Source organism: Alligator mississippiensis, chromosome 2, assembly GCF_030867095.1.
Source record: "Alligator mississippiensis isolate rAllMis1 chromosome 2, rAllMis1, whole genome shotgun sequence".
NCBI lineage: Eukaryota > Metazoa > Chordata > Crocodylia > Alligatoridae > Alligator > Alligator mississippiensis.
The window spans coordinates 156,132,492-156,153,507 of record NC_081825.1 but is presented as its reverse complement, the minus strand read 5'-3'; the positions used below and the strand labels follow the sequence as shown (position 1 = coordinate 156,153,507).

The following is a 21,016-nucleotide window of genomic DNA, read 5'->3' as shown; positions in this document are numbered from 1 at the left end:
TGGGCGCATTCCTCTTGCTCTTTAATAGAATTTCCATTTACTTCTACAAGTCATTTGTCCAATTAAGTAGCAAGTTAGAAACATAGATCTGGAACAATGTCAGTCTATGTGCATAAAAACTAAGTTGTTTAAAAAGAGACGACTATAATTTGGATAAAGAAACTTGCCACATGGTCTAAAAGTATACCATAGAACATGGATCTGAGATAAATTTGATGATAATTATTAGTGTAACCCCACCTTTGTAGTCTAATTGCACATTAAAAATCAGTATTTAAAATCAGCATGTCCCACACTGCTCTGTGGTATTGCCACAGATTAAAAACTTGTTTGACTTTTTTCCCCTCCCTAGAGGGAAGAGAGACAATATAATTCAGATACTAAAGCAGCATCTCAGAGCCTTACACAAACCCCTAGATTATTTCCTTTATCTAACCATCAAGTTCTCAATATAGTTAAATATGGGACAGAATTTTCATAATAGACCAGCATGGGATTAGAAAAGGCAACTGTGACTTTGATCAGCATGGGATTTGCAAAGGCAACTTTGACATTGACTCTGCATGCGTGTGTGTGCCTAGCAGACATATACATATACAGAGCAATGGGTTTCTGAAGTATCATATTATCCCTCTGAGTAGTGGCAAAAATATTTTGTTTGTTTTATAAAGCCACAAGTGATTCAGGTTTCCAATTCTCACTGAATTGCAACACTAACTTATATAGATATCTTTGAAAAAATTTACAGTAATGTACATACATTCAGAGAATTCTAAATACAGATTTACCCTATATATTTCCATTAGCTGTTCATATACAAAATTCCAAGGCTACAGTTTTATAGAGAAGCACAACAGCTTTGCATGTACTCTGTATGTAAGCGTAATTCTTAACTTCATCTACAGTATAAATAAAGATCAGTTAAGAACACATCATTTGTTCAGAATAATGTAAGATTAAAGTTTTCAAATTAATACAGGTTAGACTGTAAATTTGGTTCATGTTCATGTTTGTGTGCACACACACATGAAATATAACTGCTCAATGAAAACTTGTTCATTTATAATCCATTCTCCATTTTTAATTGTACCTAAATTAAGGCCAGATTTTTCAAACCATTTCTCCCATATGTAGCATTTACTTATGTGAGTAGTTCCAGTAAAACCAGCATAACCCCAACAATGCAAAGCCATCTGCATGCGTGAGCCATTTGACCCAGATTTGCAGGTTGGGGGACTGTAAGTGTATTTACTATTTGTTCACACTTATTGCCTGAAAACAGCTAAGAGAAGGCCCCTGCTCTTGGCCAGATCCCACAGTTTACTTTCTGCTACACAGGTTGCTTACTTTAAAGATAAAAGGAGGACTGCATATAAGTGAACATCCTTATTAATTCATTAGTACTTTGAGTGTGTATTAGGTTAGATTCAAAGATTGTCACAGCCATCATTTAAAAATATTTTTCCTTCACAGAATTGCTAGAATTCAATTCTTTTTCAGAACTTTACTCTCCAAGTCCTAGGAGTCTCCTGCAGATTGCCCAACATATACAGTCCTACTGAAGTTAGTGAGAGTTGGAGCACTTATCATCACCATAACTCACTCAGCATCTTGCAAGATCAGGCTTTCAGCAGTGATATTTGAACAGTTAAATTTAACACCATACCATGAGTACCACAGCAGTTGTAATGAGTTATCAAATGATGCTGCAGACCTTAAGTCCAAGAGATGGTACAGGACAGAATAGGGGACAAACCAAAAAACCCCCCAAAACCCTTCTTCCTTTCATTTGAAGAATTAAACTAAAATGTTTAATGGTTCTGAAACATTCATATACATGACTAGAATCAGAAGCAGAAATGAAAAAAAGATACTGCTAAGGTTCACTGGGCACATCTACACGTGAAATTAATGCAAACGAAAAAGCTCCAGTGCATATCACGCTGGACTTGATTGCTGCTGGGTGTCGTGTCTTCAAATGTGCCTGGGATGGCAGCACGTTGAGCCAGGTCACAGCAACCCCAGCCGGCAGGGGGCCCAAGGGGTCAATCTGCTAGCCCAACGCTGCTTCAGCCTGGCTCAACATGCTGCGGAGGGGCTGGCTGGGGCACAAGGGTGCTCCAGTGCAAGGCTAGGTGGCAGGCAGCTCTGCACTGAAGCACCCTTGTGCCCCAGCCAGCCCTGTCAGTGTCTACATGTGCATTGCTGTGCATTAAAAATGCTGCCATGGTATATAGTACTTATATTTACAAGTACTAACTTGCAGCGGAGTAAATTAGTTTCCTGCGGCCTAATAGGGCAGCATGTATAGACACTGAGACTTTCCTGCAGAGCTAATTAGACAGTTCCACAGTAAATGTCGTGTGTAGATGTGACTACTGAGATCTGGATTGTGACCTAAAGACTATTCAGGTAGTACTTCAGACCAAAGGCTCTGTCAACCTTAGGAAAAAGACTATTTGTGTGTGGAGGGGAACAGGGTGGGAAAACAGAGGAGAAAGGAAGCAAGGATGAGTATTCCAGAGAGGCCCAAATAAATTGTGGACAAAATTTTAGGTTAGGCTGTATACTGCTGGGGGGGTATATCCAATCTCACCCCACAATTGGGATCTCAGAGGACAATTAACAGAGAATACAAGAATAGAAAGTAGGGTTAAATCTGGAGATTTTCCTTTGAGAAGGAGGGTTGCTTTGTGCTTTGAGCCCTGGACTTGGACTCAAGAGATCTGTAGATCAGTTTATGGCCATGCAACAGACTATTTTTCTTTTATGCTTCAGTTTCTCTTCTGGGAAATGGCAATAATACTATTTCTCCCACTTTTGCTTTCTGTTTCTATTGTAAGCTCTTTTGGGCAGAGACTATTTCTATTATGTGTGTGTGTATTGTACCTAGAGGTCTCATTCTAGTAGGTACTACTGTAATAAAATACTTCGTAAGCACTTCCTGTTATATTTGTTTTGTCAAACATTTTAATGAAGAAAATTATAATGTGTTTTCAGTATGCTAGTAATAAATATATTTTAAGTAATAAAACCATGTGATAAGGTAGTCAATTTACAGTGTATAAATAAATAAATAAATGTAGCTTTTGAGTCTATAAATAAATTAAGCTTTATATACAAGTTTTAAAAAGGAGTTTTTCTTTCAACGATTCTGTTTTTAAATGCAATTTATTTTTTTCAAAACTATAATTCCTGCCATCCAGTCCATTAGAGTATAATGTAATTGGGTGCCATCAGCACTCCCCTGCCACTGATTTGCTACACATTGCATAGGTCTAAGTAGAAATGAAATATGGAAAATTTTCCTCATTCTTTTTATTCATGGGGAAAAATAATGATTTATCCAAACTAGAACTTTCTAGAAGTGTACTAATTTTAATGAAACTTTTGTTGGAAATGTTTTAGGTCCAGGATATAACTTACCATCTAACCTGGGGGTTTGGGCAGGGGGAGAAAGGGAAAGAATATGACCTTACATTGGCCCCTAGTTCAGAACAATCACCTGGGATACAGGAGACTTGTATTCAAACCCTTGCTTAAATTCAAATGACAGACTTAAATTTGAGTCTCTCACATTCCTGGCAAGTGCCTGCATCACCAGGCTATTGGGTCTTCTCTCACAATCACCTTTTTGCTAACCCAATATTTTGAAAATTCTCAGGTTCATTTGAGAGAAGAGGCACCATGTCTGCAGCCAAGCAGGGAGGAAACTAGGTGGTGTTTTCAAAGGAAAAAACGTTAATTGAGTAACTGCAACCTGCCCTAGGGACAAGTGGCTCAGTTCAATCCCCCAGCTAACAAAATCTGAACCTGACTCCTTCCCTAGATCAAAACCCTCTATTCCCTCAAGGCCCTGCCTGCCCAGTGAAATTCGTTTTGCTTGCCCAAATATTAATCTTCCTCCAAGCAGGCATACTTTGTTCCCCAACCTCTTATTTACTGATAGACCTACCCCAGGCATTTTTCTATCCAGAAGAAAATTCTATTGCGCCATCACCCAGACAAGCTTCCAGAAACTTGGATTAGTTTACAGACAGGCAAATGCTAGAGAAAGTCAATAACACAGCATCATCCCATCCTAGATTACCAACTGAACACTTCTTTGCTGAGATGGCTTTGATTTTGACATATCTTTCCCTCTGTTTTTCCAGAAGATTTTTTTTAGAAATTACTGTTGAATGCTTGTTTCCCTTCCACTCTCTCTGTTTGCTTGCTGCCTTCATGAATAGAAAAAAAAGAATCCCATTACTGGTTGCAGTGGGTTCTCACTTAAAGTAGTTTGTGGCCTTCAAATAAAAAAAAGATAGAAGTGTCGTATACAAAAGAGATTGCAATAGTTTCTCTTGTCCCACTGAAGTGTATCAAACCACATTTGAAAAGGATAGCTGTGATAAATAATTGTGGGCGGTTTAATTAAAGATTAATCCAGGGAAAAAAGCGGCACAAAGCATTGGTCAGCAGTGTGCACCAGAACAAACAGCGGGCTAGCCATCCAGAGCAATACTGCCTGTTGGCCAGGCTCTGTGCTACAGGATCTGTGCCCCTGTTGCACCAAGACACCAGGTAATCCTGATGGGGCCATCACAGGTGCTAGCGCCAGCCTCCCCTACCCAGGACAATTTGCTGCACACTGACACTCACATGCAGAGCGTGCGATGGGGCACAAAGCAGCAGCACAAATTTGTGCTGCTGCTTTTTGTGCCTCTACAAGTGCATACCCCTCCATGTAGGGACCAGCCCTGTGAGTCACTACAATCACAAATACCATTTGAATTAGAATATTGGTGATTATGAGCTAAATTCTATTTCTTGATCCCTGCAGTGGCTTGTAGGAGCAAGGGGACTGGTGTAAATCCACCTGAAATGGATTCGTGAGAACCTATCTGCCAGGAGGTCTGTACTCTGCATGTGCCCTGGAGCTGTGGTCTTTGGGCACTCTGTTTACGCAAGGAGGGAGGTAGGAACCTGTACCGTATGTAGGGTTCAAATTATGGGGGGAGCTCGGGGGAGGGGGCTAAACTCTCCCATAAGAGACAAGAGCCCCCCTGTAAGATTTGAAAATCAGGGGTGGGGGTGGGGGGGTTGTCTCTGATTTTATTAGGGCATCGTGATGGGCAGCCCAGTTTTTTTTGCAGACCCCCCTGCCCCGGAAGAGTCAAAGTGAAATTCAAACCCTGACTGTATGGCAGCACCGGTGTGGCACTCATGCTGTTTGCAATATTCCAGGAAAATAAACATGTTAAAACTGGTTTCAATGCAAAGGAATTCCTAGGGACGGATCCTAGGCTTCCACTAACTCCATTCAAAGCACTCAGGTGGGGCCCAACAGCACATGGGGGCAACAGCAAGGACAGTCTCCTAGAAGAGCCAAACTAGGGCTAACATGCAAGTGACATGAAGAAGCAACTTCAATCTCACATTTACATGTCATTCCCTCCTTCTTGAGAGTACTCCTCAAAGAGGCTTCCTGATAGAAGAGGTACAGTTATTTTGAAAGGGCTTTGCCCTGCTGGGAGAAAGGTAGGAGAAAAAGGGAATCCTGCCTTGTTCATGTGGAGGAGAAGCCGTCCCTTCCTGAAACATGGACCTTGTCTCCCAGGGCCGTGATCTAGGTCCATGCAGTCCCCTTGCCGGGGATTGCCGCATGTGCGTGAAGAGCAGTGCCCCAGCACCCCTGGGAGTGGGTTCGCTGCATAAGAAGCAGTGTCAAACCCCTGCCCCGGGCAGCCTGATGCTGACACCGGGCCGCTGTGCTCTCAGCGCTTCCCCTGCCTGCAGCCTGGGGCCCCGGGGAGCTTCCCCGAGGGCTTTGAAACGCGATCGGCCGATTAGCTACATAACCCGGTCCCTCGGCTGCTGCGCCGGGGCAGAGAGCAGCGGCTTGACCGCCGCGGGAGCCGGCGCCCCGCCCCGCCTCTCCAGGGCAGGGGCAGCGGGAAGGACTCCAGGGCGGTTTTCCTAAGTGGGCGCGGGAGGGTCGCAGCGAGCCGCGGAGCAGGGCAGGGCAGGGCAGGGCACCCGCGCTGAAGCGGGCAGAGGCCGGGGCGCTGAGCCCCGGGGTTGAGGGGAGCCGAGCCAGGCGCCGCCAGCCCCTCCGCCAGCGCTGCAGGGGAGCCCTCGTGTGTGTGCACGGGGGTGTCTCTGTGTGTACGGGCATGTGGGTGTGTATGCGTGTGTGTACGGGTGTGCGCGCGTATGTGTGTGTCTGGGTGTACGGGTGTCTGTGAGTATGTGTGCGTGAGTGCACGTGTGTATGGGCCTGTGTGTATGCATATGTGTGCGCGCGTGTGTGACTTCAAGTCCCCCCCCCGACACACAGCGATTCAGCAGCCCGGCGCGGGTGCTATGTGCTCAGTGAGAGGGGCGAAGAGCGGGTCTGTGGCGCCTGGGGCCGGGTCTCCCCACGGCTGCCTTCCCTGCAGCCCCTCTGGTGGGTTTTGTGTCCCAGGATTGTCCCTATCCCAACAACAGGTTGGATATTGTAGGTGTGGGTTATTAAAGTGTCCCCGGGACAATGGCAGTCTGTGTCCCATTCGCAACGCTCGGATGGCTCTTTGCAGAGCGCACACAAAATGTGACACGATGTTGGCTTCCAACATTATTCAGTCTGCATAGCAGCAAACCCAGGCCTGTCTCCCTGGAAATCCAGCCCTACCATCCCGAGCCCCGCGTGCTTGTGCGAGGGCGGGCCCGGGCACCCCGGCACACACCCGCCCGGCGGTGACCCTCGCCGGGGCCCGAAAGAAAGCGCTTCGAGGGGGCGCCCCCGCCCGCGCCGCCCCCTTGTCCCCCACGGCTTCCCCCGGGCCGCCCCCACGTGGCGGGGGCTTCGGGGAGGTGCCACGAGCCCTTTTCTGGTTCTTTCCTCCTGCTGGAGGCGGCGGGAAACTTGCTCGGAGTCGGCCCGGCAAAGCCCCGCGGCTGCCGCTTGCAGCCGCCGCAGGGGGCTACCCGAGCCCGGGAGACCCCCGCGCAGGGCAGCCGCAGCCTCCCACAAAGGCTCGGGGGGGCTCGAGTGTGTGTGTGTGTGTGGGCGGGATGTCCCTGCATAGACCCCATCCCCTGCTCAGAGGGGACAGTCTGGGCTCGGGCTCTCTTCCCAGGACACGAATGAATGGCCTCCCCCTGAGGGAGCGCGGAGAGGAGTCTCCCAGCACAGCGCGCGCTGCAGCGATCTGTCAGCCTGCGCTGTAATCGCCGCATCTTTCCACCCTGCCCGCTTGGAAGCAAAACTGCCGTGCCAGGGGAAGAGTTAAAGCCGGGACATGGTTCCTGCCACGCTCCTGAGAGGAGCCAGTGCTACTGCAGGGCTGTGTCACTGAAGCGGCGCCCCAGGAGCCCGCCCGCGCACTCCGCCGAGGTGCAGGTGGACACTGGCGGGCTGCCCGCCTCAGTGATACCACAGCGCCACCAGCTGGGCCACGGGGGCTCAGGCACAAGCAGCGGCCGGGCATTGCACACAAGCCTGCCCTAGTCACCAAAGGGCAAGCATGACGTTTATTTTCTACCTTTGGGGACTTTTTACCATCCATAATTTTCCCTGAGCCCGAGGAAAGGCATGCATGTCTAAAAGCTTGCAGAAAAATATTTCCTACTAGGTCTAATAAAGGGTATCATTTCTGAACCAAGACTACTAGAGTTTTGCATTTCTAGTTACCAAAGACCACTTGAGCAAGATGCCAAAGCCAAACCGCTAGTGTAACAATATCAGCCTTCCAGCTGGCTAATAAAGAAAGGAAAGAGAAACCCCGGTGCCATGCCATCTTAGCATCAGGCCTGCCGTCTTGGCACAGCCCGCAACACGCGTCTATCTCCTGCATGGCGAGGGGTGGGCAAGAGGAAACAATAGGTAAAATGAAGCCGCTCCGTGTGGAGCAGCCAGTCAGCTAGACAGATCCAAACAACCAAAACATGAGTCAAACACTGATTCAAAAGGAAAAGCTGTCCCAAGAGGGGGTGGCGGTGGCGGTGGAAGAAATAATCCGAAAGTGAGATGAGGCAAAAGCAGTTTTAAAGCATTCCTTTGACAATTGAGGGCCCGGAGAGGTTAAACACCATCCTGACACCCGGATTCAGCAGTCCATTCTCAGTTTAGCAACTGATCTAAATCCATGTTTAATTTCACCTATTTCACAAAATGAGACTGAGGCCCATAATATCCATAGGGAATCGAGTTAAGCACATATTCAAAGCAGCCATTGTCAGAACACAGTCACATTGCTCTTACTCATCCTAGCTTATCTGTGAAAATGATGTTATCAGCACATTTAAAAGAGAGCGAGCTCTCCAAGGAGAATAATTAAAACACTAAGAAGATTTTTTTAACAAATAATAGGATGACAGGCTCCTACTGACCACCAGATACTGTGTAATGGAAAAGTTTAAAAAATGTATTATTAGAAACATAAAATTTCATCTCATGTATATTAATGGAGAAAACACTTGAAGCAGAATGAACACATAATTAGTATTGTTTCAACTGTGTAAATTCCAGTATTTTGCTCAATATCTTAATTGTCTGATGTCAAGTTCTCAGTTTGTTCCTAGGAAGTAATTAAAGGTAGTCATTCAATTAATTCAAGCCACTAACTAAAATAGACAGTTACAAGTCATATAATAATGAACATTCCATTCTCAGCATTAATACCTGGTATGTTTAAAGGTATTTAAGATACCTGTGCTTAGAGATAACCAAACAACATTTGAAAGTTTCTCTATTTTGTACTTCTAGTTAAAAGAATGACTATATAAAATACTACCTTCTCAGCCAGTTCCAGGGGTATCTTCAGCCTTCCTGCTCCATTAGAAGCTAAATCAGTGCATTGTTACTTTTTTCAGAAAAGATCCTACTTCATCCTTCTTGTGGATCACTGTTTCTTAGCTTTCAATTAGACAGCTAATCTGTTTCACCTGTGTAAACCTACTGCAGGCACTCAAGGAGGCACAGAAGCCTCAGTAAAGACATGAGTTGTAAAATGATTATGCTCAATATGTGAGAAGGAAAAAACTCAGCTTAACTTGCAGAGTCCAAGCTACAAATTGTAGGGATGGCAACTATTACAAAACTTGTAAAATGTAGCTTATCAGTGACACCACTGGAACAGTGATGGAAGGTGGGGCAGGATGGCACCTACTTCATCAGGTGCAGGATGTCAACTATGGAAGTTTATGCTGTTTTGTGCCACTCTGCCTAACCTTCTTCTGGACTTCAGACTAACATGATTAACTACTTCTCTCATCCCAAGCATGTCACTTTTACATAGGTACTTCTTAGAACAGAACTCCACTTTGGGGAAGTTCTAGTCCCCATTGTCCTCTGTGGCTGAGGCAGGTTCTGGTACTAGTGTACTTCTGCTAAATGAGAGGAAGGTTCCATCCTAAGGGAAATTATACAGAATGCACATATACTCTATGGCTAAATACACAGTCAAAAAGTCCAAGGCTGAATCGATTCAGTCTTCGCAGGTTAGTCTAAACTGAAGAGATTAAATTGAGAAACAAATGGATATACCTTCACTTTTGATTCAGGAAATGCAGCCACATGCCTGCAGTAGCTCAGGCCAGAAGCCAGGGGGCACTAGAGCTGGCTGGCACATAGCCAGCATGGGCTGTGTGTTTGCTTCCTCTTTCTGCTGCCCCCAAGGTCTCTGGGATTTGCAGTCCAGAATCAGAGAAGTAGGACTCTGCAAGGTTGCTCATAACTTCCTCTTCCTGCTTATAGGTGCCTCTAGGTTTTGTAGTCTGCGTTAGTAGCCAGCAGTAACTTTCAGTAAGTTTAACAGGGCAGGGCAGGGCAGCTGAGCTCTGTACTCGGGGGGGGGAAGGAGGGGTTTAAGCCAGGGGAAGATGGTTTAACCCCCATCCCTGGCCCCAGACCCCAGCTGGGGTTTACCTGGGGGCAGTCCCTGCGTCCCCCCACCCCACTCCACCCCACCGAACCCCACCCCAACCCTTCTCTGCTGGAGCAGACAGCCCAGCCCAGCCCAGCCCAGCCCATTCCAGGGCTGGAAAGCATGCAGGGGGACTCTGATGTAACTAGAGTCAGGAAGGTGTCTGGGACAGAAGTTTCATAAACTGGTTTCACCCAAATCAGTTACGTCTGATACTACATTCAACCTGGTTTATCTTAAACCAGTTTCAGCCATTTTGAAACTGGTTTATGTGCATTGAACTTCTGTTCTGTTACAGGTTTAAAACAGTTTCTGATGACTTAAACCTATTTATGTATAACTTCTGTCCCTAACCTACATGGTGTGAAGCCCACTGTGTGGGACATGGACAGGCTAAGGTCTTTCCCACTGTAGGCATCCTTTTTTGTTTAGCTGTAGGGAGTGTACAAAGGCCCTACATGGGCTACATCGACCCCTTGGCTTTAGACACTTCCTCAATCAAATAATGGATATGTGTGTGTGTGCGTGGTTATATATTTACATATGCATTTGCTGCATGGATGTTCCCAGTTGTAAAATTGGAGCTGGTCAAATAATCCAAGGACCTGTCTGAACTCTGAATGGGATCTGGTTTGAGTTGGTTAATATCATTCTCGCTTTCCTCAGGTTTTTCAGCAGGGACAAACTTTCAAAGAGATGGGTTTTTTATTGATTAAGCAAGTAGGTTATGAACAAAAATATTTGTGCACAATTAAGAATGCTCTCTGTATAATATTTTGGTATTTTTTAAAGTTTCAGTTTTCTCCAAGGCAGTACAATAACATATTTTACATAATCAATAACCAAGCCAATTATTTAGAGGCTAAAAAGTTTGGAATCTGCTTACAAATACATTTGAAGGAATCAGGTTCAGTTTCCAAATGACTCAGAAATATAACTGGCTTAATTTATCAGCTAGTTTACTCTGACCATACCGCATTTTACTTCATGTAAATACATAAGTTTTGAATATGCTTTCAGGTATAAGAAGCTGTACTGGTATCTACTTCCTGTACTAACATTTGAAATAGAAGTTCCCTATCTCCCAAATCAGAAGTGACTATGTATAGTTAGTTGTCCTGTGGAGTCTTTCTCCCTCTCCCTGAGCCACCACTTTTGTTATTCCAATATGTGAAGCACCACTCTTTTATCACTGTGGCTCCCCACTGCTCTTTTTCAACAGGCTATGCCCTTTACTGGTGTGCAGACAGTAACATACAGGCCTTGTGAAAGGTAGTCATAGCAGCGCACAGAAGAACCAGTGTCACACTGTGTAGCTTACCTGCCCTGGAAAAGTGCTGCACATACAGATGACTTAAGATGATATATACTCTAGAGCAATGTGTGTTCCTTTGCAGGGATGAGGTAAATATATTCACTACCTGGGGCTCTATTGTTCTTAAACACATCACAGTGCTTTGAGTGAGGTTTATTTTGGTTTGCTCACATTGCCTGTATGGAGGTTTTCAAAGTTATACAAACTGCTTAGGAAATGCAGTGTGTTGTTTGATTCAAGAAACAAAACATTTCATCATTTGTAAAGCCACAGTTTTGGAGAGAGAGAAAAATTATCCAAGCAACAGCAGAAATTATTCCGTAAGGCTTCTAAAAATTGCAATGGAGACACATTTCTCTAAACACTGTTTTGTAAATCAACACACTTCACTTAACTATACAACATAAAATGCTTGTTTTACGTTGGCTGTCATCCAGTAATGGTCATTCCTTAAAGAATACGTTGCACATTAGGAATATAAATTTTGTTATTTGTTTTGTTCTTTGTTAAATGTTTCTTTTATCTCATTTCCCCATGTGTAAGCAAAATAATTAGTAACAACAGAGGTCAAAAGTGATTATTCTTGCCATGGGCTACAGTGAATATCCATATACACAAAACTGAACAAGACCTCCCCACTGTGTATGTTTGAAGAAGCATGTCCATGGACAGTGGGGGAGGAATACAATTTATTAGCAATGTTGGAGTGCTTTAAGGCTGGTACAGTGATTCTCAACCTCTTTTGCCAGTGTGACTCTTACTTGTCCATCCTCTTTGGATATGTCATCCTTGTCAGTGAAATATAATGCAAACCAATTTAAGGATTTTTTGTTTTCAGACTGATGCGTTGACTCTTCATCCTCAGCAAATCCGTACTATGTTTACCAAAGTTATATGCTTCCATCCAAGTTGATTTCAGTTACTTCCCCTTTTCTTTTCTCCCAGGCTGCACTAGGTACCTGGCTGGAAAGGGAACCAGCTTGTAGAAGGTGCTCCCATTGGTTCAGGTATGGTCAGTGCATTGCCTGTCTTGTTCCCAATGCAAGCTCCCTATAGCCAGACAAGGAAACAGGCAACATAATAGTCAGAACTGTTCTTTCACCTTTTTCCCCCTTTTTTCACCTCGTCTTCTTTCTCATGAAGCAACAAGTGGAAGGAGAGTCTTATGGTTAAAGTACAGGTATCAGACCCAAGAAACTTGGGTTCAATTCCTTTTTCTGTTAAAAGAAAAAGGGGATTAAGAGAAAACCCCCTAATCCCTATGGGCGCATCCATTTACATGAGATGCTTTACTGCACAGCAGACTCATTTTCTGTACAGTAAAGCATCACTATCTACACATGTGTGACAATTAGGGTGCAGTAGACTAATTTACTGCGCTGCTGGATAGTCCTGTCAGATATAAGTGGTATCTGGCAGCACAGTAAATTACCATACTTAAGCACATGTATAGATGGTGACATTGGGATTCATTTATTCTAACTCAAATTGAGCTGGACTATATTCAGTCACATTAATTGCATGTGTAGCTGCACCTTTTGTGTCTAAAGCATGGGTGTTAACCATATAGCCTGTAGGCTGGGTCTGGCGAATAGGCTATCAGTGAGCCAGGGAGTTTCAAGGTATGGCTGGTGGTGGGCATGACCTGTCAAAATCCAGATTCCTGGGGCACTGGTGGATATCACCAGCAGAGGGAAGTAAGGGTCGTGCCCATATTGCCTTGCTTGCCCTACTAATTTTTCACCCACAGCCATGTGTGCTGGTTCTACTAGTGCAAATGGCCACCTGGCCTGTAGTTGCTTCTCCTTACTTGCTGCTGAGGTGGCTGCTACCACTGTTGCTATTGCTGTCCTGTGCTTTGAGCTGGATCTATAAGACGAATGCAGTGGTCCAGTTCTGACTCACAGTGAAGGGGAGTTTGAAACCCCTGGCCTAGAGCTTGTATGTGTTGCCTCTGTGACATATTCAGGAACACTGCCAAGAAGCATACCTTGCTCATTTCCTTCCACCCATTGCATGTCAAGTCCTAGTGTATCTGACTTTGAGGGCACAGATAGAAGTGACATTTGTTGTGTGATCGGCCCCCTGAAAGTTCTGTATAGGTGTGCTGTGAAAAAAGTGTACGGGATCAGATGAAGGTGGTACAAAGTGGAGTACCTTAGGGAACTACTGTCAATCCCTCATGGAACTGGAGTCCAGTCCTGTCCCAGTGCTGTCTGCAGGAAGGGAAGGGAGGAAGCTTTGCGCAGCCTGAGCTGGAGGAGGGTGGGGGGTGTGGATTGGAGTCCCCCCGCCTTGTGCCCGCCCAAACCCCTTCCTCCTCCAGCTTGGGCTGGGCAACCCCTCAACCTGCAGCTTCCTCCCCTCCCTTTCCCCCCTCCCTTCCTGCAGGACAGCACTAGGGCTGTAGGGGAGGTTAGAGATGCTGCATGCAGGCAGCTCCTTTGCTGGATCAGTTCTAAAGTGGAGCTTGATACCCCTACACCCCCTTGACTCAACAGCAAACATCTGTTGTGGGGAGCGCACTCTAACTCATGGTGCTTTCTGTGAAACACCAAGAGTCAGAGCAGGGACTTGCACATCTGTCAGTGCCCTTAGTGGCCATGATGGTACTCCTCTCTGTTTTGGGCATGCTTGTTGTCATGTACTCAGGGCCATTCTAAGGTAGTGGCCCTACTTTATTTCTGGGATTTGTCATGTGCTGAGTGGAAGCAAATGGATGTGGTATGTTTCTTGGACATGATCCTGAGCACAGCACAGAGGCTGTGTAGACATGCCCTTAATTACCCTGCTATAACTGAGGATAATTGTATTCTATTAATTATACCAATTCTTGTCAAAGTAAATTAGTATTTGTAAGAACCTTTGATTATATCAAAGGTGATGTGGCATAAACACCCAGTAAGTTAACAAGAGAAATGCTGCAGGAAAGGTCAGGTTGCTCAGACAGGAGATGCTAATGAGTCTGTAATGATGAGCCCCTGTACCTACTCTGCTACCTGTTGCTATTCCCATATGCAGTCTCTGGAAATCCCATCCAGCCTCAGAATGGGAGATTGTCAGGAATACTCATGCAGATACAGTTGCACAATCATACAGAGGACAACAAATTTCCATGCTGTTTTAAACAAGTTACAAAAATATTGGGGGAGGGAAGAGTGGAGGGAGAAGTGTTATTTGCACCAATAAACCAAAATAAAACAAAACCTGACCACACTGTGCTGACTGGTCACAGAAACCAGCTTAAACCTCTAGCAGGGGTGTGATACTGTTAACTATTATAGATGCAGTGATTTAATCACACAGTTTATGGGCAAAAAATAAAAACCACACGGGTGCATCTACATGTGCGCTTAACTGTGCAGTAGACTAATTTACTGTGCTACATGTGCAATGCTATTAGACAGCAACAAATTAATGTTTGCTGCCATAAGACAGTACTGTTGGGACAGTACTACCTTATTGCAACAAAAAAACCCTGCACCTAAACACACATGTATACGCTGACCCAGTCATTAGGGCTCTGCAAAATTTTGACGGATGTTTTGTTTCAAAGGTGTTTTGATGCATTTTGAGCTCAAAACACCAAAACTGAAGTGAAATACAAGGCTTCAAAACAGCTTCAAAATGAAACGAGGGCACTCAAAACATTTTGAAAATTTTGAAGAGTTTCAAGTTTCACAGCCGGGTTGCAGGGAAATACAAACTAAGGAGAGTGAGGGGGCAGGACTTCTCTGATATTGACATGTGTAGCTGGCCAGTGTAGCTATAGCTGTGATTCTTCCCTGAGGTCCTTTCCAATCCCAGTGCTCGGGAGGAGGGATGGAGAAGGAGCATAAAAGCATTGTTTGAGATGAGCTTTGTCAGCTGTGCCTTTGTCAGAATACTGAGCTGTGTCCTCCAGCAGCATCAGGAAGGCTCTCACTTCCTGCTTGCTAGTATGTTCCTAGCAAGTGGGATCCAGTCCTTTCTGAAATACCCTAGTAACTTTTCCTAATCCATTCCTTTCAATTTATTCCTCCCTGCAAATCCTTTTTTGTTTTTGTTATTCTTTACAATTATTTCTCTACATAAAATAAATCTGTGTTTTCCCTGACAGTCTGTATTGACTGTGCAGGAAAACACAACATATATTACAGAACATATATTTATATATTACATAAATACATGCATTACATTACAGAAATACACACAGATTTTCCAGCACACCAAACATGAAGTGTGCTGGAAAGGCAGGTGGCCACTCTTCTGTTCTATCTGGGGTGGAAGAGGAGGCAGAGGAAGAGCTCTAAGGTTCCCCCCCCCCAAAAAAAAACAAAACAAAACAAAACAAAAAAAACCCCCAACCAAACAAAAAACAAAACTTAGCTGCTTCTGCTGCTAGTGGCACCAAGGAGATGGGAGCAGTGTCTGCACCCCTCCTATAACACCTGCCGTAATAACAACAACCCCAAGCACAACCACTATGACAACAACAAGCAGCACCAGCATTACAGTCACTTCCACCCCAATTTCAATTCCCAGCCTCAGCCTTCCAGTGCCAGAGGAAGAGCTGAATATGAATCTGAGTGCCATAGCAAGGGAAATTCTGGGGAAGGAGGGGGACTCATCTGAGTCTGTGCTCCACACCCCTCAAGTTTCCCCTAGAGCCTGGTCACCTTCCCCAGAAGGCACTTTGGAGGAGGTTGAGGTAGAGGTTGTGAAGGCAAGTGGTTCAGCTGAGTCCACTCCTCCTGTTGCTGTGCTTCTGCCTGCTGAGGAAGGGGAAAAGGCACCATCTTCACATGCACTCGCACCCCAGAAGCTAGTGAGTAGTGTGGTCTGGGATCATTTTGAGCTGGCAGATGATCCCACATATGCTGCCTGCCTGCACTGCCAAGCCAAAACCATCTAGGGCAAAGGAGCTAAATGCATGACCACCACAGGGATGCTGATGCATCTCCGTAGTCACCACCTCCTTGCCCTTGCTCCTTCTCAGCCTGGCACCAGTGGAGTGTGCCCAAAGGGAAGTCCCCCTCTCGCTCAAAAGCCCCTGTCCCCCCAAAGCAGAGGCAGGCCACCCTGCAACAGTGGGGGAAAGGCAGGCACACAGGGAGGCGCATTCCTAAGGTAAGCAAGGTCACCAAGAGCATTGGGGAGATGCTTGCTGTGGATGGCCAGCCCTTCTCCTTTGTTGAGTGGCCAGGGTTTAGCATCTCATGGTGCTCATGGCCCCATCGTATAAAGTGCCCACATGCACCACTTTCAGCAGGACCGTGGTACCTTCCTTGTATGAGGCATACAGGGAGTACTTGAGGGAGGAGCTGCACAAGGCAGGTCCACAGGTAGCCTTACACTTCACCTTGGACATCTGGAGCAGCCGGGGTGGAGATCATGCCTACCTCTCCCTCACAGGGCACTGGTATGACTAGTCAGGCTGTCAGTGGGCTCTCCTTCAAGCCAAAGTGATGGATGAGACCCACACTGCAACACAGATCATGGGGGCCATGAACTGCATGGTGCAGGGGTGGCTTGTTTGGCAGGGTGAACTCGCTCATGGGTTCATAGTCACCCACAATGGGGCCAATATGGTCAAGGCTGTCCACGATGCCAACTTGGTTAGCATCCACTGTGTGGCACATAAGCTGCATCTCATAGTGAGGGACACCTTGGAGTGGGACAGGGCTGCTGGTGAGGGTGCTGTTACAACCAGCCAGCTTATTTCAAAATGCAGGAAGGTGGTAGGCTATTTCTACTGCAGCATCAAGTGGGGAAAGATGCTGCAGGACAAACAAGCAGAGCTGGACATCCCACAGCACAAAATCATGCAGGATGTGGAGACTCGGTGGAACTCCACATACCTGATGCTCAAAAGGCTGGTCGAGCAACAGAAGGCCATTTATGAGATGGCCTTGCTTGGGGAGCTTGGGATCGGTGGCTTGCTTAACAAAGCTGAATGAGATACCATCTCCCAGATCTTAGTGGTCCTCAAGCCCTTCCTCGAGGCAACTGAGAGCCTCAGCAGTGATGATGCCCTCCTTAGCCAGGTGATCACTGAAGTGAGGAAACTTGAAAACAAAATGCACAATTTCCAGGGGATCAGTGTTCCTGGCTGGGGCAAGCTGCCGTCACCAGAGGTGCAGTCACTGATGAAGTGGCTGAAGGAGGCATCAAGAAATGGCTAGATCCATTGCAGTCCAGTACAGTCCACGTGCTGGCAGCTATGTGTGACCCAAGGGGTCCTCTCGCCGAGGATGTGGAGCCACTGCTGTGCGACCCCTTGACCTACTGGGCAAGCCGCAGCCAGGTATGGCAGGATCTGGCCATGGTTGCCCAGGAACACCAACCAGTGTTCAGCATTGCTGGGGACGTAGTGACACCCCACCACACCTCTTTGGATCCTGGTTTGATGAAGCAGCTGGTGCTCCTCAAGGTGAACCTCCTGCTGCTGGGTTCCCTAGCTCCAGGTGCAGACAGAGTGAGTGTCACCCTCCTCACTCTGTCCACACCTATTGTCTTTTGGTTTCTGAACCATGTAATGCCCCACTCTCAGAGCTGGAGGTGGCACCCACTGCATCACCAGCCAGCAGGGGAAGAACATGTCCCTGCTGAGGTCCCATGCTGAGATGAACTTGAAGGTATGGGATGGGACTATGGGGAAGGAGGAGGCCCCAGGTCCTGGGCATGACCTAAAACTGCACCCTGCCAGGGTTGGGAGGCCTGGTGAATGCCAGGACCAAGGACCTCTCTGGCAGACAAGGTTCTTTGGGTCAATCTCATATCTTTTAGTAGACCAACTGAATAGTTGGAGAAATATATCTTAGCAAGCTTTGAAAAACCCTTTGTCAGGCTGAGGAAGAATCTGCAGGTGTGTGTGTGTGTGTGTGTGTGTGCGCGCGCACGCACGCGCACGCACTCTTCCTGGATGGAAGGAATAGTAAAGAAGCCAGAGGCTGGGATTCAATGCTGGCAAGAAAGCTAGTCAGTGAAAATGGAAATGGAGGTGTCAGGAGGTGAGGGACAGGCTGGGGGGAGGGGGATGTAGCAGGTAAAAGTGGGGAGGTACCTGGTGAGTCAGATGTCAGGCAGGTTGTAGTGTGTTATAATTCCAATGTCTATATTGAGTCCACGAGTTTCTGCATCCAGGAGGTTGATGAAGTGATGTTCATAGGCTTGTCTGTGAAACACTTACTTGGTGGGCAGGGGGCGGTGAGGGGCATGTGTGTGCATGCACACTTGTATGCATGTGCACTCAGCCCCACCCAAATCATATTTTCTTCCTCCGCCATGATTAAGGCGCCATGATAAACTCCAAAGTTTATCACATTGCCTTAATGGTATGTGTAGATGCACCCACTGAGATCCAACCATATATCCAAATTGTCCAAGTGTTCCTTGGAAGTCAGTCAAATGCCCATAATTCACAATGAAAAGTAAAACCAAAATTGCAGCTGAGCTATCAGTTCCCTTGCTGTCACTCCCTAAGTACAGTATCTCCAAAAGTGAATGGTGCCATATTCTTGCTTATAAACCCCAAACTGCCAAATCTGGTGAGATTCAGGATAGTTAATATTTTATAAAACCCCCAGATCCTGCAGTCATGTGGGTATTTCAGACTTGTAGCTGTCATTAAAAAAACCAAAAACTTGAGTTTCTAGCCTGTCATGGTAATAGGGAAAATGTTTAGATTTCAATCCTAAATGCTCAGAAAATGCCCATAAGGTGAATTATTGAGGCTAACTTTTATTATTATTTTTCTAAGTTCTCTGATTTTTTAAAAGTTGGGAGTTGACAACTTTACATTGAAGTACACTGTGGTGTTGACAGTAGAGTACAGCCTATAACTCCATTTTGTTGGGGTTGGTATTATGTTGATGCAGTGTCATGAAATTTAGCTAGGATATATGTTTTTGGGAGTAAGCTGTACACTTTATAAAAGTCTAGGACTTGCCTACCATGCACAAAACATTTCCAATTATTTAACACTAGCATTAGGTTAACATATAATCCCAATATTTGAAGGGGAAAGATCTGTGAATATTTAGACAGTGTTTTACATTTGGTGATTGTCAGAGCAATTACTAACCCAAAGCCTGAAGGGGCTAGTAAGATTCTATGAATTTGCAGAGAGGTTTTATATATTTTTAGATTTGAGATGATTGCACAGAAGAAGTAAATTATAATTTAATGTTTATACAGTACCTTCCAGCTTAAAACATATATATATTATTTATGTACAATTTTTATTTGTAAATTTTAAGGTGCAAAGCATATTTCAAATATGAAATGCCTTTTTCCTGTTTTACAAGTAGCTTGGCTGTGCTTCTCTAATTTAATTATATATTCTAGCAAGTAATTGTTTGAATTGTTTCATTAGTTTGATCTGTCTTCTAAAATTAAATAGCTTAAAAATTTAAATATATTAAAACTCAAAGTAGGATGAAGTTTTCTGGTTTGTTGCCAGGTGATCAGGTAGAAGATTCTGTCTTGGATTTTATATCTAGGCTTTTTTCAAAGTAAAAAAGATCCAGCCCACTTCTGGTGTAATTTATTGTAGTGACAATGACTAAGATGGCATTTTCTTTTTTTTTTTAAAGCTTTATTAATTAATTTAACTTATCACATAACACATTTATGATTTAGATGCATCCAATCCCCATATATACATAAAGACAGATATTTATCTGCTATCAGCTGTACTCCCTTACTCTAAGTCCCCATCCACAGGAGTTTTGTGTTCTTTTCTTCCTTCAGGTTCTAACAATTCCTTTATGCTTACATCAATATTAAGCTCTTCTGTTTTTTTAAATCTTTCTATAATAATACACCCGTCTTTTCCCTTGCACTCTGCATAATACCAATCTCACTATCTTGTTCTCATCGCTGCTTTTAAAGTTTAAATTTATTCTAAATTTGTTCTTAAGTGTTAGATCATAGAACTTGCACTTCTCTTCAATATTCAAAAAAGTTTCTTACATTTTCTGGTTTGAAGGTAGTAGAAGATTCTTTTTAAGCAAATTCCAAAAATTTCCACCAGAGTTCCAAGTAAGCTACGTTTTTCTTTTTCCTCTGTAGAACATTGTCTTGATCAGACAACTTTTTCATTACTAACATTTTTAAAACTTTTTAAAATCAGTCAATAAGTTTTAGGGGTGCCACTTTCTTCCAGGCTTTTGCAATTTAAATTCTTGCAGCCTATGTAATTCTTCCAAGGTGCATGATCAATTCCTTATGACTCTCATCTGTCGCAGAGTTCTCAGGAAGGTTCAATAGGAACACTAAGGGACAATAGGAACACTAATATCAACACAATAGGAAGTTGATAATCAGATTCCTGTTATTTCCCTCACGATGGATATGTCTACATGTGCCATTAATGTATGGTAATAAACGGTGGAAAGCTTCTGGGTGTGCAGTTTATACGGATGCCCAGACTACAGCATATTGAGCTGGGTCACAGCAGCCTGGGGCTGCTCTGACTGGGCTCAGTACATTGTGGAGGAGCTGGCTGGGGCACAAGGGTGCTTCAGTACAGGGCTAACCGGCAGGCAGCCCCTGCACTGAAGCGCCCTCATGTCCCAGCCAGCTGGGTAAATGTTTACATGTGTGTTTCTGCACATAAAAAAACTCTGCAGCTGGGTAGGACTTGTATTTTTGTTTTTTTCTTCTACACGGCTATTTAAAATTGCTCTATGTAACACAGACAATAGGCCTATGAGTTTCATACTCGTGACCAATATTTTCTCAAATTCTGTCAAATTTCTTCTGACGTTTATCTTTGTTTGGGAATGTGTTGAAAAATATTTCAGTTACAGGTATGAGAAAAATG

General features: G+C 44.9%; 1 protein-coding gene across 1 annotated transcript in view; it reads right to left on the bottom strand.

Annotated features, from left to right (window-relative positions):
- Nucleotides 1-10,496: 10,496 nt before the first annotated feature.
- Nucleotides 10,497-21,016, bottom strand: part of GRID2 (glutamate ionotropic receptor delta type subunit 2) — a 1,388,363-nt gene continuing 1,377,843 nt past the window's right edge. The window contains exon 16 of the mRNA XM_019488092.2: nucleotides 10,497-12,258. Coding sequence (XP_019343637.1) covers nucleotides 12,160-12,258 — 99 coding nt within the window. The 3' untranslated portion in view covers nucleotides 10,497-12,159. The remainder of the gene's footprint in view (nucleotides 12,259-21,016) is intronic.